Source organism: Vanessa atalanta, chromosome 6 (assembly GCF_905147765.1).
Source record: "Vanessa atalanta chromosome 6, ilVanAtal1.2, whole genome shotgun sequence".
Taxonomy (NCBI): Eukaryota; Metazoa; Arthropoda; class Insecta; order Lepidoptera; family Nymphalidae; genus Vanessa; species Vanessa atalanta.
In genome coordinates, this window is record NC_061876.1 from 2,396,673 (window position 1) to 2,419,848 (window position 23,176).

The 23,176-nt window shown below is 32.4% G+C and overlaps 6 protein-coding genes across 6 annotated transcripts; 4 read left to right on the forward strand and 2 right to left on the reverse strand.

The window, feature by feature from the left end:
* The first annotated feature begins 181 nt into the window (after positions 1-181).
* Positions 182-1,002, forward strand: LOC125064808. Its single transcript, XM_047672042.1, has 2 exons — positions 182-414; positions 514-1,002. Exons 1-2 carry the CDS (start codon positions 319-321, stop codon positions 661-663), a joined length of 246 nt encoding a protein of 81 aa, XP_047527998.1. The 5' UTR covers positions 182-318; the 3' UTR covers positions 664-1,002.
* A 212-nt stretch (positions 1,003-1,214) lies between these two features.
* On the forward strand, positions 1,215-3,115 carry LOC125064830. Its single transcript, XM_047672082.1, has 5 exons — positions 1,215-1,314; positions 1,399-1,538; positions 2,300-2,473; positions 2,570-2,724; positions 3,007-3,115. Exons 1-5 carry the CDS (start codon positions 1,215-1,217, stop codon positions 3,053-3,055), a joined length of 618 nt encoding a protein of 205 aa, XP_047528038.1. The 3' UTR covers positions 3,056-3,115.
* On the reverse strand, positions 2,987-6,170 carry LOC125064829 (transmembrane protein 201). The gene is made up of 5 exons (XM_047672080.1): positions 5,974-6,170; positions 5,769-5,886; positions 5,484-5,677; positions 4,553-5,162; positions 2,987-4,470 (listed from the first exon to the last, which is right to left on the reverse strand). The coding sequence occupies exons 1-5, from the start codon at positions 6,063-6,065 to the stop codon at positions 3,418-3,420; spliced, it is 2,067 nt and encodes a 688-aa protein (XP_047528036.1). The 5' UTR covers positions 6,066-6,170; the 3' UTR covers positions 2,987-3,417.
* A 274-nt stretch (positions 6,171-6,444) lies between these two features.
* LOC125064541 (tetratricopeptide repeat protein 27) lies at positions 6,445-15,796 on the forward strand. Its single transcript, XM_047671639.1, has 12 exons — positions 6,445-6,806; positions 6,891-7,279; positions 7,737-7,995; positions 8,496-8,730; positions 9,223-9,447; positions 10,815-10,986; positions 11,547-11,622; positions 12,028-12,202; positions 13,380-13,566; positions 14,232-14,407; positions 14,747-14,894; positions 15,514-15,796. The coding sequence occupies exons 1-12, from the start codon at positions 6,746-6,748 to the stop codon at positions 15,778-15,780; spliced, it is 2,370 nt and encodes a 789-aa protein (XP_047527595.1). The 5' UTR covers positions 6,445-6,745; the 3' UTR covers positions 15,781-15,796.
* A 762-nt stretch (positions 15,797-16,558) lies between these two features.
* Positions 16,559-19,940, forward strand: LOC125064640 (rabenosyn-5). Its single transcript, XM_047671794.1, has 6 exons — positions 16,559-17,069; positions 17,402-17,549; positions 17,998-18,212; positions 18,786-18,980; positions 19,165-19,428; positions 19,762-19,940. The coding sequence occupies exons 1-6, from the start codon at positions 16,650-16,652 to the stop codon at positions 19,834-19,836; spliced, it is 1,317 nt and encodes a 438-aa protein (XP_047527750.1). The 5' UTR covers positions 16,559-16,649; the 3' UTR covers positions 19,837-19,940.
* A 932-nt stretch (positions 19,941-20,872) lies between these two features.
* Positions 20,873-23,047, reverse strand: LOC125064656 (dynein axonemal intermediate chain 4). The gene has a single exon (XM_047671816.1). The coding sequence runs from the start codon at positions 23,045-23,047 to the stop codon at positions 20,873-20,875; it is 2,175 nt and encodes a 724-aa protein (XP_047527772.1).
* Between the last annotated feature and the right edge of the window lie 129 nt (positions 23,048-23,176).

The following is a 23,176-nucleotide window of genomic DNA, read 5'->3' on the forward strand; positions in this document are numbered from 1 at the left end:
TAAAAATATCAAAACACAATTTGGATACAATGTTTTAAAATCATGCGTAACAAATATGGTATTGTATTTAATTACAATAAAATGATTTTAATAGATTATATTCTACCTTGTACCATGAACACTAACCAACATTTTAAAACACAAATTCTAATTTACTATTAGATAGAAGTCAGTTTGACAGTCTATGTCTATGTTCGACTTGTCATTGGATATTGGAAATTGAAATTTAAAAATTGCTCTAAGACGCTTAAGTCTAAACGCAAACTATATATTTATCATTAAACAACTCATAATAATACAGTATTAGAAAACATTACAATGACTTCCATGCCATCCGATTCTGAATCAAACGTTAGTGGATTTATAAGATACAGCGATAAAGATTTCAAACATCTTTATACATCCATGATAGAGGTATGTATCGTAATAACCATTTATTTTATACTTTATATGAATTATTCTCTTATCAATATCATGAATAGATTTTATGCTGTTGAACCAATTATTTTTCAGAATATGGAGATTATCAACCAGGATCTTTTACAAATTGAAAAGAACATGAAAAGTATTGTACAGCAATCTGGTCCATTAGAGAGTCAACTTTCAGTACTATTACAATCCCTGCCAAAACAGAACCTCAACCTGCCTATGGAGACTGAATAAACATATTTAATATTTAAGTACATACATTATTAACACAAATAGTAAGTAGCATATAAAAACCTCTTTTTTGTTATAAATCACTCATGAGAAAATATTTTAAGTGATTATGTTGGTAGGTATAACATAGTCCAATAGTTTTTGAAATATAACAAATCACTATTGTTGTTACATCATGATTTGGAAGTGTTTACTTTTATTGTAATATAGGAAAATCGTTTTTGTAATTATAATATATATTTAGGTTTTGTTTATAAAAGCTATAATATATTGTATTAGGGATTAATCTAAGTTAATTATTTTATATAACACTAACAATGCAATAAAGTTGATTTCAGTGTACTTGATCTTTCAATTGTATAATTATTATTTTTTATTTCAATCAATGCTTCCTCCATAGTCTATAAATGTATTAAAAAAAAAACATTCTTGTCAAAAATTATGTCATCATAATATATTTATATATGTCTATGTATATAAAATCATTTTTTAATAATTGCACATATACAAATTTATATCAATTAATTTAGTTATATTACCACTAAACAAAAAATATGGCTACTATCAACACAAGGCCAAAGTCTCCAACTCGTACTGAAGCAATAGCTAAAGCTCTTCGACCAGGTCCTATCTACAACACAGGAGTACTTTTAGGTATACACATGTAATAGTTGTAAGATGTTTATTTGCGTGTGTACAAAATTGTTTGAAGTATTGAGTGCAATTTAATATTCTCAGGGAATTGGGTTGAAGATAGAATTGAATGCCCTAAAAGAGGTACATTGTATTTTCCACCTGTAGAAAAAATAGATTATGAAAGGTTGAAACCTGAATCTAGGCAGCCTGAGTTTCGGATTAACAAATTAAATAGTTTACAGGTACGTGCCACAGGGAAATAATTATTTCATATATGAAATTATTTGGTATATATTTGTGATATGTATGTAACCATATAAAGCTATACAAAGTTTACACAAGTAATCTTTTGAACTCGTATTTATTATTAATTTATTTAATTAAAAAACAATATATAATAATGTCCTTTAATATTATAATTACATATGCACTGCACGTGGAGCATGTGCTCAGAGCTAAGAACGAACTTACGATATTTCGTAAATATTAATATATCCTAATTCAATTATTTTTCATGTCTTCACAGTAGAATCGTCTTAATGTTCGTTAACGTATAAGTTAAGATATTTGTAAAATTTCGATACTGAAAACGCCAAATTTTTGGACGAGCAAAATGTTTCCCCTTACTGAAACAATAATTAGCTATACTAATTTCCATTGAATTGTTAATTATTATTAAAGAAACGAAAATTATATTATTTATGTATGGTATAAACTACCATACCTACATACATCTAATATTTTTTTTTCTAAGCCACTATAAAGCCATCTCAGTTCTCGGGTCAATCTTTATTTTTGTAACTCGTAAAATATCGTGATGCCAATCTAATACATCTTATCTAATTTAAGTTTATTTTTCCCTGCAAAATATATGATCATGTCCACAAGACTGATTTCGATCAGGGGGCCCATTTTCACCGGAGACTAGACAGTAAGTCATTATTAGTAAGTAGTCTGTTTAAAAATATTGGTTCGTCAGTATGTTCTGTCTTTTTATGAACAGGGTAATGTGCGCTCAATAATCAAGCATGATAGCCACGATTCATGCGGGAATTTCGCTACTACAGCAGACTTAGTGTATAACGTTCTACCTAAGCCACTGTGTGGACCGAATATGCGTTATTACAAAAGAAGTGCACACCAGTTTTATCCACAACCAGATCTCACAAAATGTTTCGTATGTATTAAATATTAATATTTACCTGAAATTATTGCTGCTTTTTAATAATTTATTTTTGTAACCATGTTTTAACATTATCTAAAAAATAAACAGGGAAATGTGACAGAATGGGGCTTAAAAAAGAGTTTGGAATATGAGTGGGCGTGCACTGATGTCTCGGATTATTCGTCTACTCTTTACGAAGATACTTACGTTCCCCCTTTGCCCCATCAATATCTACAGCGCTGTGAAAGAAAAGCGCGAAACTCGTAAGTTGCTGTTTGTGCTCTTGTACGTCTCCGAAAATCATCTGGATTATTTATTGGATCAGTTCATAAACATTTTTAAGCAGTTACTGACTGACAGACCGAAGTACAGAATTAATAATTACAACAGAATTATCAGATTTCCAGTTCTCTGTTTTTTTTTTAAATAAACAAATATATATAACTATAATTTAAATCGTATCGTTAATAAATAGCCGTTTTCGTTGTTTTGTTGGTTACATAAGAAAATAAAATAAAATTTGATGTTTATATCTTTTATTTCAGGAGCTTCACAAAAAGTTTTCACTATAAGATGACAAAATCAAAACAATGATAACATCAAGAATCATTTCTTTTCACTTTTTGCAAAAATTACTAGTCTTTTAATATCACATTTTGTTCAAGACAGGACAGTGACGTCCATATAAAAATTGTAACAATACAATAATTCTTAATGCTTTCATATCGCCGTCACCTGGCACCAACACGAGATCAGCAAATGGACTTACAACTAACTTCACTCACTCGTTACAACTAATAACCACTTAAAAACTAATGCATGTGATATAACTTAACAAGATTTCTTAACATAATGGCAGTTTATGAAAATTTAGTTAAAAACGATCGAAGAATAAAAAAAGCAAAAAATCGTTAGTCAATGAGAAGGGTTACGTCAATCTGACTAGCAGTTGAGCGTTAACGAGACGTGAAAGAATTGTCTTGAGGCAATTTGATCAGTCTGGACCCACCGGGGGCTTTGAACATACTGTTTGGTACATAATGCTGCTGTGTAAAGACATTCTGCGATACAAAAGTCTGCTGAGCAAATCTTGGTTGAGGTATTTGAACATGACTATTATATTGCAATTGAGGAAATACTGGTGTACTTATGGGTGTAAAACTTGGGGGCTGATGGGAGTTAAAATGATTCATGTTACAATTCTGGAAACGGTCAAGAAGTAACGTCGATTTTTCTGGCTCCCCACAAATCGATTCCTCGCGTGATGGCGGATGAGAAAAGAGGTTACGTTGATTCATGCTTGATGCTTGTGACTCAAACCCCGAACTCTGACTTGACGAGCGACTACCATTCACATTGAATATCTGTCGCTCACCTTCGGTTCCCCAGTATCCGCCCGCGACCCAAGAGGTGCCGTGGCCTAGTTTACTAGGGGATATTAGAGGCCTAGCACGGTTTAAGGGAGTAGGAGCTACGAAATTAGGTGATGCATTGAATTTGCGTAGGGCAAACACTGGATTCATTTTGGAACTCTTCTTTTTAGGACTACTTATACACAAGGAACTAATACTTTCATCTAAATCTGAATCTGAATCATCTTTCATATTCTTTTGATATTTATTGAATGATGGCTTTATGAAAACTGAATCTGAAAGTGGATTTGGACTATTTGACATTACAGAGTTTACACTAAATGTTGAATTCAATTTAGGTTTGCTCCAAGTGCTATCACTTCTTGGTGTAAATGACCTGCCATTGATCAGACTGTTATTTAACGGACTAGTCGTTTCATTAGAGGATTCTGTGAAGTTGTTTAAACCAAATTTACAAAGTGACACATCATCATCAGTATCCAAAGATATATTATCTTCTTCGTCAATAAATTTTTTTGGAGAACCATTTGCTAAATTCTTCAGTTTCTTTGGTGTGATATTTTTTCTTGTAATCATTTTAACAGTCTTATTGTTCAAGTTACTATACACAAGCAACACTGCCAGAGTGCTTGATAACTGAAAAATACGAAAAAAAATAATATTTAAAATTTAATTTAAAAAATATGTATATATAACCCTTAAATGTGTATATACTTACTTTTATTAAGCTCATTATGATTGGATCTGTAGTTATATATACATGCCCTATGGAAGTTACTACAAATATGGACCACAAAAGGTCAATAATAATGCTATATTTTGTCTGGTTAATATTCCAAAAATGTCCAATAATCTGTATAAAACAAACGAAGCTCCCTAAAGATTTTTGAGTCAAATCATTTAGTCCAGAGTTAAAGCTTGTAAATATGTCTATATCTATAGCATTATTTATGTCAGTAAATTGTTTCTCTAAAGATGGGAATGTTAGTAATGTCTTCATTTTAACTATAGAAATAATTCTTTCTATGAAACTGTAAAATATAACTTTTATATTATAAACTGTATTTGATAAATTCCTATGTTTCGAAGCATTTTCATAGCATTCAATCGCTACCAAAACAACCAGTATTCCTGCTATTAATCTAGATGTTGTATTGATTATATTTTTAATTAATTCATTTTGCTTTGATCTCTTAATATCACTTTTTTCTACCATCCTTTTTTCTAAAAGTTTAGTTCCCAAAAGGGTTTCTTTTTCTTTATGTAATTTCATTTGAAGTACTTTTTTGCAAGAGCTACATAATTTGTAGGCTTTTTCCAATTGTGTTCTGTAAAAGTAAAATTAGTATATTATCAAAAATGACAATAATTAAACTGATTAATTAGAAATATATATAAACTAACTTTCATCTTTAGTATGCAATCAAAATCCAATTTTGGTAAGGATTTCCATTCTTATGTTGCCATTAGTTTCACTTGAAATGATAATTATTGTTTAAATAAGATAAGCTAATAGACAACATAACAAGATAAATTTTACTTCACATCTTTTAGATAGAACTTCATAATTTATATTTAAAAAATATATGCTTTGTGGTAATAAATTTATCTAATAATGACTAATTATTCATAAATATCACTGTAATTACCTGTACATATCAATTTCGTCATCATATCTACTTTCATTCATAGGAACAAAATTTGCAAGTTGTGTCACCTTGAGCTGTTGGTTTATATTACACATTTTGCAGAGGCCATTTTTAGGCGGGCTTCTTTGGAATAATTTCGGACTTTTAGAAACATATTCACTTGATGTACTTAAGACTTTGTTGTAGTCACCGTCCTGTAAAATACATGTTGATTCATATCAATAAAAAATTAAAACAGTACTGTATTAAAATTGACGTTCATGTTTTAATAATACAAAAAATTACCTTTGTAAAACCATTGTACTGCTCGCATTTCGGACAAGTCCAACAATTGCGGTCGGTGAATTTGACCCAAAAGTTTCTATTACAGAACCAACAGTTCACTCTCCAAGGCAGCGTCGACCTGAAAAGAGAAATTTTGGTATTACAAGTCAATTACAAGATTTTTTATCAGGCGGGAAAGTATTCTAACCTATGCTAGGTTACTCACCGCAAATTACACAGTAGTTTTAACAGTAATAATGTACACAAAATTGCAGGTATTGTAATCAGTGCGTATTCCATTATATGAGGAATTTTCATTTTTGGTCAAGTTTTGTTATATATTTTATAAAATCATATTTCTATTTCTTAACCTAAAAATACACGACACCCACCCACCATCACTACAACGCCACAGATTATAAATCATTGAATACACATTACACCCAAATTTAGCTCTTCGATAAAATTTTGATTTACAATTGTCGTTTTTTTATACAATTACTGAGCAGATAGCAGAGCAAATTGTATGCATTTAATCAAAATAAAAATATACAAAATTATTATAAAATTTACAACTTGGAATTTAAAAGTTTAATGTCAAAGTCATAAACACATGTTTTAAGTTTTGTTTGTTTTTTTTATAACTAACCTTTAGTTTACACACTTTAGAGAGTTTCTATGTTTTTATACCCACTTTATTAATCATTATTCTGTTCACTATATAATGCAAATTGTTCGTATTCACTGTTTTTATAAGTACAAAATTTTAGTATGACAAGTATCTTGCATCCTTATCAAACATAAACAAAATATACCAATTGTCCTGCTTTTACAGTGATATAAACATCATTTGACGTTTCAACGTTTATAGGTTATGAGTTTTTTTAGTTTTAAATGTTTTACAAAACGTTGTATTGACCTGCTACAAAATATTAAAGCCAACCCATTGTTTTGTTAATTAAAACAAAACAAAATAGTCTAATTAAATAACTATTAAAATGCATTCAGATAAAGATACATTATTTTTATGCAACTTCGATTTCCAATTAAATGATTCAGGTAAGTTTCATTTTTTAATTCTATATTAAAATTAATTAAATTCCATAACCTAAATTTAAAAAATAAACCCTTTCTCTATTTTAGATTCAATAGTAGAGAATATAAAGAAACTATGGTCCGGACATTGGCTAATAGAAGATTCAGAATTATTAAAAAAAGTCATTAGTGATGGAATGGATACAGATACATTAGTAAAACATCTTAAAAATGGACATTATGATAGTAACACTTTAGAGAAGGTTTTGCAAATGGCAGTTAGTGCATTTTTAACATTTTGTGACCAAAACTGGAATCCACATCCCGATGAATTTCATTTAGAACAGTATTTTGGTATTGATTGGCCTGAAGATGTCGATGTAACTACATACTTACAGAGAGATTCAGAACCTTTGTATACAAATATTTTATATCCAGAGTTATTGTATCTATCATCAAACATTTTTGCAGCACTTTTTTCACATGATCAAAGTCTGGTAAGTTTAAAAATAATAACTTTTTATAATAACATGAACAGCTTTTATTTTAATTATATGGAATAGTATGTTATTAGTTAAGGCAGGAAAAATAGTTCTTTCTTCTGAAAACAAAATTTATAAAGAAAAAAAAATTCTTAAGTAATATATTAAAAGAAAAAAAATAGTATTGAAGCTTATGTTGCTTATGTTATGGCAATTCTTAAAAAAAAACTAACTGTTTTAAATTGTTAGTTTTCAGTCACAAAACTTATTTATTTTATTTATTTGCCTTTGTCAGACACATATATTTCAACCATGGAACATAGTAATGGCCTGTTCCTATGTATTTTAGAAAAATGTACTAATTTTGTGTGTGTAATGAATTTCTTCTAGTTAATATTATTTCCACTAGTTAAAATTAATTCAAACTTCATTGCAATTTTTAGTTTAATATACTTTTATAATTTATTTTCAGCTGAATTTATGGTGGTGCTTCAGAAGCAAAGTTACTCATCAAAGAGCTCTAGAAGATACTAGTGCTACTCTTTATAATGAACTTGAACTATTAATAGCAAAGTTATGCAATGAATCACAGGCATTGGAAAATAACAGATTAAAAATTCTATTGTATTTGGAAATAGCACAAGCATATTTGATGTATGGGAGAGTACAAAAAGTAGATGAATATCTGATAAAAGCTAGAGAGTTGGCTGGATTAAAATTGGAATTAACAGGTATAATCTATATAGCTAAAATTAATGTTTGTATGTTTGTCCTCTATGCATTTCTAAGCCATTGATCCAATTGTGATGAACATTTTGTATAAGATATATTATCTATTCCTGTAACAAAAGTGTTGCATCACAGACCTTGTGAACTAAGATGTTATGTCTCTTGTGATTGTATAAACTAGCTCACTCACCCTTCAAACTGGAACACAATAATACTGAGTATTGGTATTTGACGGTAGAGGATCATATATAAATGGGGGATGTGATGAAGGGGTAGGGTACCTACCAACCTTCCACAAACCTCTACCACCAAGTGATATTTTTCTTTGGATGTTTACTTAGAGTAAATGTTTTTTCAAAATAATAATTACTAAGATTTTATTTAAATCTGAGCAAAGCAGGCATGTTATAGCTTAATGTCATCATAAGAATATTTTTTTATTCTTCTTACTTTATTTCTATTAGTTGTTATAAATCCTTAACACTAAAAACCAATATTTCAGGTATTTTGGGCAAGCGTACAAAGTTTCAACAAGATGCTAAGGCACAACTTGCATTATTCAGTAAACTAGATGAAGACTTGGAACGCCCTTCAGCGGAACAGAGTCATGGAAGTTCAGACCTTCCACCAGAAATTGAGCTGCAAGATGATGTCAGGCTTAATAAGATTCAATTCAATGAAAATATTCTGCAGGCAGAACTACCCAGCTTGGAACAGACTCTTTGTCTTCTGACTGTGTTAGTATGATCCATCTTTTTTATGACACTGCAGTAGCTATAAGCAAGATTCTAAACAAATCTCTATCAATTATCATTTACTCACCCTTCTCCCATAAAATAGGAGCATACATAGTTAGTAAATTGATTTGGCATATTTTCACATCAGACTGCCTGACATCCAATCTATTTAAAAATGCTTTTGGTTGTGGTTTCCCTTTCCTATATGGGTGATGAAGATGCTTAAGTGCCTAGATTAATAAAATGCGTTTAATAAAATATCCTTAATTGGTACATCTGTCCATTGATATGGGTGTTACCATATGTAAAAATCATTCCATTCGCGACGACAATGATAGCGGCCAATCATAAGTACTCAGGAGGCTTATTCATTATGGCTGTAAGCTTTCCGGCCTACTCAAATAATTAATTTGTACACAATATAACACAAAATTATACTTAGCAATTATATTTTTAAGGAATGGTAAAATTATACTGTTGTTTTATTTTCAGCCAATATCTTCAAAAATCTCAACCCAAAGATGACCTGATGACTGAAGAACTGCAACCATATATCAAAACAGTTTTGTCCCAAAAGAAAGGACCCTGGTCTACTCGAGTGGCCGCTCTGTTGATAAGATGTAAACTAGAGGCCAACCACAAGAGAACAGTAGAACGCGCTATGATGCAATGTGAGACAATTGTCAATGATAAATCACGCGTTTCTAATACAAGCAGGTAAATTAGAAAATATATATTTAAAATTTTAAATCATGATGATGTATCACATGATAAATTCCAAATTCAACTAATTGAACTGGTGCATCAATTTTTTTTATTTATATTATAGACAAAGACGTCAAAGGAAAGGCAAACTTATTTTAAGTTTCAAATATTCTTTTTTTTTAAAAGGAATAAATGAATTAAACTAATTTAACATTCTTAATATCACGGCCAAACCACTGAACCGAATTTGATGAAATTTGGTATGAAGCGAGCTTGAACTCCTTGGAAGAACATATGCTGCTACTTTTTCATGCCTTACAACAGTAGCAGCCAGTAGATTTCCCACTGCTGGGCTAACGCCTGCTCTTCCTTTGAGGAGAAAGTTAGGAGCTTATTCCACTACGCTACTCCAATGCATATTAGTGGATACAAATGTGGCAGAATTTTGTTGAAATAAGACACATGCAATTGTTGTCTTCGATTTTTGCGATTATTACACATTGAAATAAAACTAAATTTTAACGGATTTAATCGCGTATATTGATTATTTTAACATCCCGACGTTTCGAGCACTTTGCAGTGTTCGTGGTCAGGGGCAGACTAAGGTGACATTTGTCTGTTCGAATTACAAAAGTGTGGTTTATCTTACATAGGTCAAACAAAGAGAAGTATTGGTACTAGGGTCAAGGAACATATAGGAGATGTCAAAAATAGGCGTTCTTCAAAGTCTGCAGCCTGTGAACATGCTCTGGAAAAACCTAACCATTTTATTCGATTTGATAAACCACAGATCCTCGCTAGAGAACACAGATTCATTCCTAGAATGATACGCGAGGCTATTGAAATTCAAAAACATCCGAACTTCAATAGAGAAGATGGTTGGAGACTTTCTAACACTTGAGATCCACTTTTTAAAAATTTAAAATCCCAAATCCAACAGACTGCAAGACCTAAGATACAGTTAGTGCCTTCTGCGTGCAACCGGAACGCTACTCAAGATATCAATTAAGAAATCGTTGGCGGTAGTTGTAAATAATATTTCTTTTGTAATTCGAACAGACAAATGTCACCTTAGTCTGCCCGTGACCACAAACACTGCAAAGTGCTCGAAACGTCGGGATGTTAAAATAATTAATATACGCGATTAAATCCGTTAAAAACTAGTTTTATTTCAACACATGCAATTTCCTAGCGATGATTTCCTTCACCGCCGAGCACGAGATGAATTATTATAAACACAAATTTGCATGCCCTTACAGCCTTTACAGCTTTATGATAAACATATATATATATTAATGTTGGTTAAACGAATATATTACATGTCCTAATTTATGCATACGAATTTGTCAGTGAATATTGATGATTTGTTTTTTCTCCAGGCTGTCTTATCTCTGGGCTACCGGTCTATCTCCAGCTTGGAACTGGAAGCAGCAGCTGGCAGATTTGTACTTAAGCTTGGGTCTCGTGAAGGCAGCTCTCGAGGAATACTTGAAGTTGCAGCTCTGGGAGGATGTCATTGTTTGCTACACTATGTTACAATTAAGACATAAGGTATTTATTATTTATATTATCTAAATATATTGTTTTCAAGTAGACTTCTACAAGTACCTTAAAATCGTATTATACAAGATTATATTAAATAAAGCTAGCACAGGTTTGGAATATAGATTTTACCCAGAAAACTTCTAACAAAGTTATCAATTTAATAATATGTGATGAAGGACAAAACCTAATGTTATTTTTCTTCGGCTCCAAATCTCATCCATCCGGGGTTCTTCTGTAAGCACTTCGTCCTAGGGAGTTATCGATTAGGTGGAAAAAGCTAAACTAAAATTATATATATCACACTAGGAACGCACATTTAGGACAAATTTACTCTTTCTTATGTTATGGTTTGAAATAATTTATTGATGATACTGAGATTTTTGTCCCTGAAAGTTAACATATGCAATCACGAATGTTACATTGGAAAATTTTGTGAGGAAACCTGTACTTGTCTGATGAAAATTAGTCACATGTGTATCTACCAAACTGAAGTTACGTCCCTTTTCGTTATGAGATCCTTGTCGAGCAGTTAGAGGTTTGCTAAATATTTTGTTATTTTATTTTAGGCAGCGGAAGTGATACAGCAACAGATTGACATCAAACCAACTGTGAAATTATTCTGCCTCCTTGGAGATGCTACAGGTTATATATTTTTTAATAATCGACATAACGATAATATTATGTTTAAAATAGTCAAATAGGAACAAGGTCAAGGGAATATAACCCTTGGCCTTTGAACTTGAGGTATACAAACTCATATAAAAATATGAAACATTATTTTTATTATTATGTAAAATTTTTTCATAGTACTGTAACAATAATCGTAACTTAAAATATTATGCCATTCCCGAATACAACTTTTTAATTCGCTCATTCGCTGAATACTGGATCGCCAAATATTTTATTGAAAGAGTCAATCTACCCAAAACAATTGCAATGTTTTTAGTTTTTATATTAGTGGTTCATAATCTTTTGAATCAATGACTTACTATACTTTTATGTTTTATAATATGTACTATTTTAAAATAATATTATATTTCTCAATAGACGACGTGGACTGCTACGCCAAGGCGTGGGAATTTTCGAACTTCAGAAGCAGTAGAGCGCAGAGGCATTGGGGTAATTACCTCTTCGATCACAAGAAGTACGGTGAATGCATACCGCATTACGAAAAGTCGGTTGAAATTAATTCTATACAGGAGAGTGTCTGGTTGAGACTGGGGTGAGCTTAGTTATTATTTATTAACAAATTACTACTGCGCGTTTGAACCTATTTAATATTACTCGGTCTTGGATTGATCCCAAGCCGAGATGGCCCAGTGGTTAGAACGCGTACATTTTAACCGATGATTGCGGGTTCAAACCCAGACAGGCACCACTGAATTTCATGTGCTTAAACTGCTTAATTTGTGGTTTTAATTAATCTCGTGCTCGGCGGTGAAGGAAAACATCGTGAAGAAACCGCCATGTGTCTAAATTCAACAAAAATTTCAATTCTGCCACATGTGTATTCCACCAACCCCCATTGGGGCAGCGTGGTGGAATATGGTCCAAACCTTGTCCTCAAAGGGAGAGGAGGCCTTAGCCCAGGTGGGAAATTTACAGGCTTCTAATGTAAAATGTAAATGGCCTGATATTATATAGTCTCTATAGTGAATTCAAGCGTCAATAGTGCAATGATTTACGGGCTGCCCAGCGTTGTAAAAAGTCTCAGGATCGATCTTGACCCCTTGGGCTATTGTACGACCCACTCTTATCACAAGTGATAAGCTAAAAAGGAGGCCAACATAGGGGTATATAAAAAAGGTATTTCATCTCCTAACGTTGTAATCGCTTGTCAAGGTATGTACGAATTGTACGAATACGATGTACGCTGACGACTAGTGCGTTATATAAACTTAATAAATAGGCTACCGAAAGCAAAAAGAGTTTCTTCGAATCGGCATGGTACCTAGATATTGACCTGAGATAAGTGCATTCAAAAAACAACAAATTTCAGCTTTATAATATTCTTATACAGTACAGTAGTTTATGTAAACATAAAATATATTTTTAAAAAGATAAATTACAATTTCAAACACCCCATAATAATTATACAGACAATATTATATGCAGTCTATTTATATTCGGACATAAGTGTGCTTTTTTATACGATTTGATTGAGTTGTTATGTCTATAAATTTACATTATTGGACAAAATCTTTGTAAGGCTATTGTACTTAATTTAACCTTTTAATGTCTTTGACATCACACTTCATAGTGCTCTCATCTCAACGTGTGACATAAATTAACTATAGATATAAGTCTCTCATTGCAAGAAATAACAGGAGAATCTTAGTATTTTCCATTTCTTAATCTTATTGTTATAGAATAAGTGAATTTCGATTGTTTTGTTTCAGTTTCGCAGCTCTTGAAATGGAAAAATGGGAATTGTCCGCTAAGGCATATCGAATGTACACATATTTGCAGCCGAACACGTTCGAGGCTTGGAATAATTTAGCCAAAGTGTATGTGAAACAGGGAGATAAGAACCGCGCGTACAGAGCGCTCATGGAGGCGTTGAGATTCAATTACGATAATTGGAAGGTCAGTTAATAATGAATAGCCGTCCTTATTATCCGTAAACTTCGCAATAAGGGTATTTTTTATGTCAGAGATGACAAACGAGCAGGAGGCTCACTTGATGGAAAGTGACTACCACCGCCCATACACACCCATACACATCTGCAACACCGGGGGACTTGCAGGTGCGTTGCCGGCCTTTCAGGAAAGAGTACGCTCTTTTCTTGAAGGTTTCCAAGTCGTATCGGTTCGGAAAAACCGCCGGCGAAAGCTGGTTCCACAGAGTAATTGTGCGAGGCAGAAAATGTCTTAAAAATCGCGCTGTTGTGGATTTTCGGACATCTAGGTGGTGCGGGTGATGTTTGGAATTTTGACGAGATGTCCGAAGGTGAAATTCAAAAGCCGGGGTCGGCGTTTTATAACATCTTTCATTCATGAATGAATAATGAACTCTTAATTTGTCACACGCTGGTAATACCGCCCCCTCGCGTGCGTGCCCGTACACAACACGAGATAAAACTTATTCTACCCGAGTCGGGACAGCGTCTAGTTACTGTAATCAAATGCAAGTAGGTGTTAAATATATCAAAAGACTTGTTTTTTTAACCTACATATTGTTTACAGCGTACTAAATACAATTTTCTTAATTGAAGAATAATTTGTAATTTAATCTTTATTATGCCTCTTAGCTCTGGGAAAATGTTATAATAGTGAGCATGGACACGGGACATTTTGAAGATGTTTTGCGAGGCTGTCATAGAATACTCGACATTAAAAGTAAATTCGAAGATATCGATGTGCTCTCTTTGCTTGCAAAGGTAATTGTTGAAGATAAACAAGATGCCGACGGAAACAGTGCTGCCAGGTGAAAAAACTTATACCATTTTATTCGTGTGATTTAATTCTGGTTAGGTAAACAGGCGTATCTTCAGACCAAAATTAATTATTTCATTAATTAAGTTGCATAAATACGTTACGCAATAAGAAAATAGTTATGAAACTTACACTTAAATAAATTTAGGAAGTGATTCATTTTAGTTCTCTCCGTCTAATATACGATCATTTGCTCTAAAGGCAGTGTTGTTAATTAAAATGTTTATTCATGAATTAAAAAAAAAATTGATTGCAAGCTTAAGTGAAATGTTTTGGTTTCAGTTATGACATTTTTACTTTGTAATATTGATGTCTTTATGTCCTTATGTAGGTTAAGAAAACGAGCTCTGGAACTGTTCGGACGAATCACATCGATACATCAAAATAGACCAGAGATATGGCAATTGTACGCTGATATAAGTCCGACGTATTTGCTGAAGGGACAGAGACTACTGAAAGCGTACAAAGGATTTACACTGGTAACAAAATTTGCTTTATTTGCAAAATAATTGAATATGTATGATTTGAAAATACAATAACAAAAATAAAAATTACTAAGATTCTCAATAAAGTATTAATATTATGTATACAGTCGCGCCGATTTTGCTGTACCTGTAAACTATTCTGGTTTGCTTTAAACTAGATAGAAAACATATAGCTATCTCTTTCTTTCAACCGCTTTAGTCCCGTCAAATTATTTTCATTTGGACGGTGTATAATTGAATTTTTGAAATTATGTTTTTTTTTTTAATCTTTATTATATCTGAGTAGTATATAAATAATAGTATAGTTTCAAATCATTCTGGTAGCTTATATCTCCTCCGCAGTTGTGTCGATTCATAAAAGCAGCCACGGCCAGGGCTTTATTTTGAAGATTATATATCCACAAGAGAATTTTACTGAATTTATTTATTACATAGAGATGGACCTTCAATTGAGATTTCTAAATATTGATAATTCCGAGTTAACAATATTAATAAAATAGGTATATTATGTCGAGAAATAGTACAAATTATTTGGCACTGGCCATGGCGAAAATCGATTAGGAGAATATCATCATCAAATCACCTATGAACTTATATTTACTTATTTTTTTAGAATGGAAATTGGTCCAATAGTGCCGAAACTTGTATGAAGGTAATGCAATTGACAGAACTCCTCCTAGAGTACAGTTTAAAAGCAAGAAAGGAAGCTGAAGACAAGGACGTGCTCCAAGCAAATCAACAGTTATCATCAGCCCGGTTAACTGGACAAGCAGTAATAAGAGCTGCTGAGAAACAAGATTGGCCTGAAACTCAGGCTCTACTACCAGTGTTGAAGGAATTGTTAAATGATGTTACAGAATATATGAAATCTATAATGTAATATTTGTTTTATTTTTGTACCAATTTGTTAATAAAGAATGTGAATGACGCTCAGCAATACAATATAAGTACTTTTTTTATATTTATTTTGTTATGTTTAGTTATGTATTGGTTTGTATAAGTAAGACATAAATGAACAATATGATTAGTAATTTTATTGTGAAATAAAGATAAAAATGTTTATTTGAATAAAGAATAAAAAGGCCTGGAAAAAATTGGTTTCCATATAACCTAAAGTAGTTTTTCAATCATTTGTAACAGATAAAAAAAGATATATTAAATGTTCCTTAGATAAAACACATGCCATTTCGGACTTTTCCGTAGACCCATAATAATTGAGTATATCATTTATCGCTCAAAATCCGTCAAGTGTAAATATAGGATAGAGTGTAAGTATAAAAGCGGAGATATAGGCAGAAACAGAAAGCTTTACTTGTTACGGAGTATCTTTTGTTTTAGCCCCACAATGTCACCAGGTGGGAAGATGAGTTAAAGTAGTCAAGTCAAACTATGTATATACGTATATGGAGCCCACTTACGGGCAATGAGTACAAAAAACTATTTGGTTTTACTTTTAATAGAAAAAAGGGTCAACAGAAATCCTTGCCTAGAGCGATTTTTTTTACGATATATGATATGTAGTTAAAGGTACAGTTACCACAAATACTTATATTTAAGAAACAAAAATGTGAATAATAATCATTAATTTTACACGTATAAATAAATTGCAAAAACGGAACGCATTATGACATTTATCGATGTCAATGAAAAGGGGAGTAATGTATGAAGTATGTGGATGTTGGAAACTCATCGTAAACAAATTAAATTATAATGAATAGTGAATTGTACATATTTAATTAACTCTTTAAAATGGCGACCGCAAACGATGATGAAGTGTTAGAAGGATTTCTCTGTCCAATTTGCAAAGCAGATTTGAAATCAGCGAATCAACTTACTAGCCATTTCGAAAGTCTTCATCAGGAAGAACAAGATGTATTAAAGTCACTGAAGGATATATTTGGAAAAGCAAAGAAAATTATACTAAACACAGACGATACGGATTTAAAAGAAACATTCGATCGTGCATTAAAGTTGAATTCTCAAGACTACTATCCGTTTGAGGAGCAGACAATAGGTGTGTCTCGGAGTTCCACTGATTATTTTAGGGCTGTGCGTTCAGCAAGATTAGAGAGATATGCTACTGAAACTAATAAGTTATTAATAAGATTGGATAAGTTAGTGTGTAATATGCCTAGTGAACCTAGCCAAAGAAAACTACATGAACAGGAAGTAAGTATTTTTACTCGTTTTTAATTGTCATACATCTCTACTGATTTTGATTAAAAGAGAATCACATTAGTAATACGAATTTACAATCATTTATAATAATTATCTATTATCTGTATAAATTCAATTTCATATCTAATTTATAATTTAAATTAATATTAGATTATCTTTGATACTAATATTTCATTTTTTTTTTACTATTATATTTTACTATTATATTATACTGTTTTATTTGTACAATGTTTATGCAAAAAGCTTATAATGATTTTTTATTTTTAAACATTAGGTATAAGGAAATGTTAACAGTGATATAAATTGGTATTTAACTGTTCTAGGTTGTTCCATGGTTAGACGGTTCATCGGTAAAGCTTTGCCCCAACTGCGCTAAAGCATTTAATTTAACAAGAAGAAAACACCATTGTAGGCTATGTGGGTCTATTTTATGCCATGACTGCTCTGTGTTCTTGGACTTGAACATAGCCAGTGAGTAACAATTCAATTGTAGAATCCTAAATTGGCCATTATTGTATTCTTTGAATATGTTTTTGCTAAAATTATACATTAAATATCATTGCCAATGGACAACATGTAAAACTTCTCCATCGCACGTGACATTGGCGAAATAATCTGTGCCCTCTTGGCATAAATAAAAGCCAAAACTAAAAAAAAAAAAAAACATGTAAAACATTTATCAGTCAAAGAAAACAACACATTGTAACATTACAATGTGTTGAATGTAAGTAGTAAATGTAGAATTTTCAAATTCATTTTTAGCCCTTTTAAAACAATTATTCATTGTTCAGATTGGAATATTTTAATGAGTACCCATTACAGAAAAAAAAAATCTATATTAAACTTACATTCGTTTTTTTCAAATATTTATGACTGTACGTATATTACTAAATTGTTCCCGTAAATTATGTTATTTTAGAAGCAATTGTTGATCCATCCAGACCGCAGACATCTCAAGCTGAAGAATTAAATGAGAAGAATGGTCTGCGTCTTTGTGAACACTGTTCTTATCTAATTGAGTTACGTAGACAAGTGCAAGAGAACAGAAACGCTAAAACTGTCCTTATGACGGCCTATGAACAGATGAGGAGTTTGATGGATCAAGCAAAGCCAGCTGTTGCCATGTATGAAAAGGTACTCCTATATATATTTTGACAATTTGAAAACAGAAAAATTAATGTATTTATATAAAACTTAATAGTAAGCAAGCGTTAAAATCTATAAAAATGTTATATCTAACATAATTTTATAAGAAAGTGATTAAGATTAAGGCAAGGAGCTGGAATTAAATGAGTGCTCATAGATATTTTGTAACTGAATTCAGAGAAGTATTTATCTGTATTATTCAGCTGTATAAGCCAACTTAAGAGAACTCTTTAAGAACTATACAATACTTGGTGGAAGGGCTTATTGCAAGCCCTCCTGGGTAGATACCACCCACTCATCAATGATTTTACTGCCAAGATACAATGCATAGTATTGTATTCAGATTTGAAGATTGAGTGAGGTAGTGTAACTACAGACACTGGGGAAATCATATCTTAGTTCCCAGTGGCCCATTCACTAATTATATATGATGTTTCTTACAGTGTCAATGGGTGGTAGTGACCACTTACATCCGGGGGATCAATTGCCAGTTTGCCTATCTATTTAGATTAAAAAATTGAAATATAATGTATATTGTAAATTATATGACTTTCTTTCCAGATGTGTCAAAGTCTTTTTGACGGAGAAACAACATATAACCTGGCAGATGTCAACGCAATGCGCGGGCGCATTGGAAAGCTTGCGGAAGGCATCGATTTGCTCAGCAAACAGATAGCTGCTTTCCCTGTGGAGCCAGCAACGCGACAGGCAAAACTGCAGACTGCTATTAGGCAGGCAGCCTCTCATTATATAAAGGTAATATAATTAAAAAAAGAAAGTAATATGCCCATTAAAATTATAATGCAGTATTATACAGTTATAAATTAGGAGTGCACTATTTCAAATTGTTTCAAAGTTAAAATATTCAATGTTAAATAATATTTTTATTTTATTTGTTGTGGTTAATTTATATTTTTAATTATGTTTATTGTAATTCTAGGAAGATCTTCTATCACTCCGGAAGTTACCAACCGAGGCACAGATAGATGAGGTGCGAAGGCAGAGGTACGAACGCGCGCAGAAACAGATACAAATGGAAAGAGAAAGAACACAGAGAGAGAGACAGAGACGGGGTGAGGAGGCAGAGACTAGTGGAAGTCGAGTGGAAGGCCCCGCCCACGACGACGATAACCCTCTATTAGAGCAAATGAATATTATACGAGGTTATATAAAAGAGGCTAGAAAAGAATTGAGATTTGAAGAGGTGACACTACCATTTTTCGATTATGTTAATTATTGTAGTAGCAGTTACTCGAGTTTAGAATTTTTCAATACGAGTCAGTCAAATGCTATTTCCGCTGAGTCGTCTATAGTCAATTCATCAAAGAATAAAAAAAAACGTAGAATACAAAACAAGTTGAGCATGTTTCTATCTATAAATAATTGTACCAACATTATGTGTGGTAGGGTTTCAGCCAAGCCCGACTGTGGTAGAATATTTGATGAGAGGGTGGTACCTACACAAACGGGCTTGCAACAAGTAATAAAAAAAAATAAGTTTTGATTTTTAACTTATTAAGTAATAACTTTGTTCTAGGTGGCGATATTAGAAACGAATCTTAAGGAATTAAAGAAGGAATACCAGTTTCAAATGCTCTCAAACAAGTCCTAGTCATTTCCATTACATGTCATTTTATTAATATTATATTACAAGCACATTTTGTATTTAAATTATTTTATTCTCTTGTAGATGCAAGAATAAAGAATCGGAAGTTACTGATTTTTTCTTTTATTTTTTACTAGCAACACTTTTCTCATGGAGTGCATACAGGATTTTGTGCTATGTTAAAAATATATTAGCACAGTATCGAACAAAGCGCTTAATATATCTTACTGAATGTCCTATGTATATTTATCACACGTCCTAAGTTTTATTCAAATATCGTGAAATATCAGAAAGTGAAATACTATACTAATTCCAACATTTAAAGTATACGTGTATCAAAATCCATGTATACATCGTTTTGGTTTTCTTTATTTCACGAGTGAGATATGAAGACTTACAGAAAAGCGCAGCTAGGCCAAATTGCAAAGTGTACCTGTTTGTGATTATTTATTTTAATAAGCTCAATACACGCCGACAAATAAATTGAAATAAGTATTACATTTAAAGTTTATTTTTACCACTTCTTGAATATACAAATATTCACTGTTACTTATTTGCAAAATAATACCTCTTAGGATATTTCCTTTTCCTGATTCTTTGAAGATATTTAGAAAATATTTATATCACAAATATATATATATATAAATATGTAACTTATTTTCGGCCACAAAGTAATTCTATCTTATCTTACTTATCATAACATGAAGGATCCATATTGTTGTGCTCGTAATTTTTTCGTTAATTCAGGAACAACAAGTGTCGTAATATACAATATTACTTAGGCTTATGTTTAGCCAGTTAAAAAGTAGCCAATGGGACCACCTTTTTGTCTGATAAGATAAAATAGAAGACTTTGTATGAGTTGGGTATTACTATTATTACGTATAAAGAGTATTAGAGTAGATTAATTGCGATGATAATACACAGTCACCTCATAATTTGAAACATCATCCACAAATTGTAATAATTCGTTTATATCGTCTTGTGTATGAAGAATCACATTTTGTTACAAAAACAATGTTAGCTGCACAAAATTTGCAATTTATTGACCAAATTTTTCACGAAACTTCTCCAATTTTTCCAACTGTCGCAACAATTGTGGACGAGTACAGATAGCTCTTTTAATTGTTTCGTCTAACAACTTTTTCTGGTAGAACGGTGGTATCGGCGTGTCTTCCAAGTGGAAAGTATGCACTCGTCCCAGTGTATCACCAACAAACACATTATCTCCGGAAGGAGAAAATTTGATGTACGTTAAAACAATTTGACCAGGAAAAGAGTATTCAGCACAGGGCATGTGAGTTTTTCTACGAAGATCCCATATGGAGAGAACGTTGCCACTAGCGGATAATAGGATAGTAGAATTGACTGGACAAAATGCGATATCATAAACCGCTGCGGGGCACATCATTGTCAGTATAACGTCGTCAATCCCCTCTATCCAAAGTCTAATCGCACTGTCAGCGCCACAAGACGCTAACAGGGTGCGCATGAAAGGAGAGAATTGTATACTATAAACAGGCCCAGCGTGAGCTCGGAATACGTCCATGTGTTGATTTAAATAGTGCGTTGAACATTTATGGATGCAGCCTTCGTCAGTACCAACTAGATAGATGTGTTCAATTTTTGGATGCCACTTCATGCATAATGCTGCTGGATATCTTGTGATTGGAACGTCCTCTTTGATACACAGCCTCGGCGCCTCCATTCCTTTCATCTTACCTTCGACCGTTGATATACGCATCAATGGTGTACATATAAAATCGTGGGTTTTAGTGCTGGTGAATTTGTTAATCCTACCATCTTGACAAGTCGTTATAACGTATTGATTGTCCTTATCGATTGAACGCCAACTTGTCGTCCATATTGGTTCAAAGCAAGGATTAGTATCTCGTTTACTCTTAGCCATTGTCTTGATGGAATAAGATGTGATGTCTAAAATTAAAACATCGCCATTCGAAAACCCACACGCTAACCAGTTAGGATTTTTTTCTGAAAATGCTACTGAAGTTAAAGGATCTTGGAAATTATATATTCTTTCAGGCTTACAAGGATTTTTTGTGCACCAAATACATACTAAGCCGTTGTAATGTTCTGCATAAGTAAATTTGCCGTGCGCCACTGCTAAAATATTGTTATTTTTAGAATTGAATGAAATACTTGATATTGGTCTATTTTGAGACTCTTCGCATTCGAGAGTCCATAATGGTTTCATTGTGTAAACATATACTAAATCGAGAGAAAGTGGATCCAATCTAATCAGACCACGAAACTTTTTTTGTGCATCCGAATATTCTAATGTGGCCAGAACTCGTTCTGTTAAAAGAACAGCGTCTAGAAATTGTGGTGTATTTAATATTTGTTCGATCGATTTCTCGTTGTTTTCGACTAAAGCATCTAAGTTAACTTTCTTTTTACGTAGAAGGGTTGGTGCAGCTGATTGATACATGACCATTTCATCGGGCTTCTCTTCCGGTCTTATTCGTGCAAGGCGGGCATAAGTATCGTGCATATCCCACAAAGATGCGAATGCTATTGCATTTTTCTTCTGAGGTCTTGTGGCCAATGTGTGTCTAGATTGCGACACGCATTCCTTAGTTTGTGTCTCTTCTGTTACCATTTTTCGGTTCTTTCCTTTTCCCACCGTTATATATTGGTAAAATTCATTTTCCTCTTCTACTGTATTACCCTCTGGTGTACCTTTGTCATATGAATAACTCTGCATTTCGAATAGAAAACATGTTTCGGTTTCCTTCAACACAACTAAGATTTCCGGGGGATACGACATGATAGGTTTTGTTTTAGGTAAATAGAAAGCTGATGGAGCTATTTCTAAATCTTGTTGATCGGATGTAAATCCTTCTTCTGTGTTTGACGTGTGATCGATATGAATGTCGTCAAGGGAGATCGTAGTAGCGTAAACTTTCATACCCATGTCGGCGGCAGATTTAGATTTACTTTTAGGTTCTTTAAAAACTTCGCTGCGGGCTCTCGGTCTGCTTTCAAAGGCAGCATGTGAAAATGTTTCCTCCATTGTAACATAATCAGGGTCGACTATATTATCAGGGGTACAATCAATATCGTTTTCTACTATCCTGTACATTTCTCGTTTTTCCATAAAATTTGCAGCTTTACTGCCTTTGGATGTTGTATCAGAAACGCTTGCTTTAGACGGTTCTGTGCTAGCACTTGTATTTGATGAAGATTCTTGAGACATTTTAAAATACTTTATCAATTAAAGACTAACAGAAAATATAATATTTACCTAAATGGGGTAAAATTCTTGAGGGTTTGATGTTATATTGATAAATAGTAGTATATAAAAAAAATATATTAACATTTGATT

Coding starts and splice junctions, on each gene's coding strand:
- LOC125064541 (XM_047671639.1), top strand. CDS start 6,746: ATGCATTCAGATAAAGATACATTATTTTTATGCAACTTCGATTTCCAA. Junction 10,987..11,546: donor TGTTACAATTAAGACATAAG/GTATTTATTATT, acceptor ATTTTATTTTAG/GCAGCGGAAGTGATACAGCA. Junction 13,567..14,231: donor TCAATTACGATAATTGGAAG/GTCAGTTAATAA, acceptor TATGCCTCTTAG/CTCTGGGAAAATGTTATAAT.
- LOC125064640 (XM_047671794.1), top strand. CDS start 16,650: ATGGCGACCGCAAACGATGATGAAGTGTTAGAAGGATTTCTCTGTCCA. Junction 17,550..17,997: donor CTTGGACTTGAACATAGCCA/GTGAGTAACAAT, acceptor ATGTTATTTTAG/AAGCAATTGTTGATCCATCC. Junction 18,981..19,164: donor CAGCCTCTCATTATATAAAG/GTAATATAATTA, acceptor TTGTAATTCTAG/GAAGATCTTCTATCACTCCG.
- LOC125064808 (XM_047672042.1), top strand. CDS start 319: ATGACTTCCATGCCATCCGATTCTGAATCAAACGTTAGTGGATTTATA. Junction 415..513: donor TTTATACATCCATGATAGAG/GTATGTATCGTA, acceptor ATTATTTTTCAG/AATATGGAGATTATCAACCA.
- LOC125064656 (XM_047671816.1), bottom strand. CDS start 23,047: ATGTCTCAAGAATCTTCATCAAATACAAGTGCTAGCACAGAACCGTCT.
- LOC125064830 (XM_047672082.1), top strand. CDS start 1,215: ATGGCTACTATCAACACAAGGCCAAAGTCTCCAACTCGTACTGAAGCA. Junction 1,315..1,398: donor CAACACAGGAGTACTTTTAG/GTATACACATGT, acceptor TAATATTCTCAG/GGAATTGGGTTGAAGATAGA. Junction 1,539..2,299: donor ACAAATTAAATAGTTTACAG/GTACGTGCCACA, acceptor TTTTATGAACAG/GGTAATGTGCGCTCAATAAT.
- LOC125064829 (XM_047672080.1), bottom strand. CDS start 6,065: ATGAAAATTCCTCATATAATGGAATACGCACTGATTACAATACCTGCA. Junction 5,163..5,483: donor GACGAAATTGATATGTACAG/GTAATTACAGTG, acceptor TTACTTTTACAG/AACACAATTGGAAAAAGCCT. Junction 4,471..4,552: donor TCATAATGAGCTTAATAAAA/GTAAGTATATAC, acceptor CGTATTTTTCAG/TTATCAAGCACTCTGGCAGT.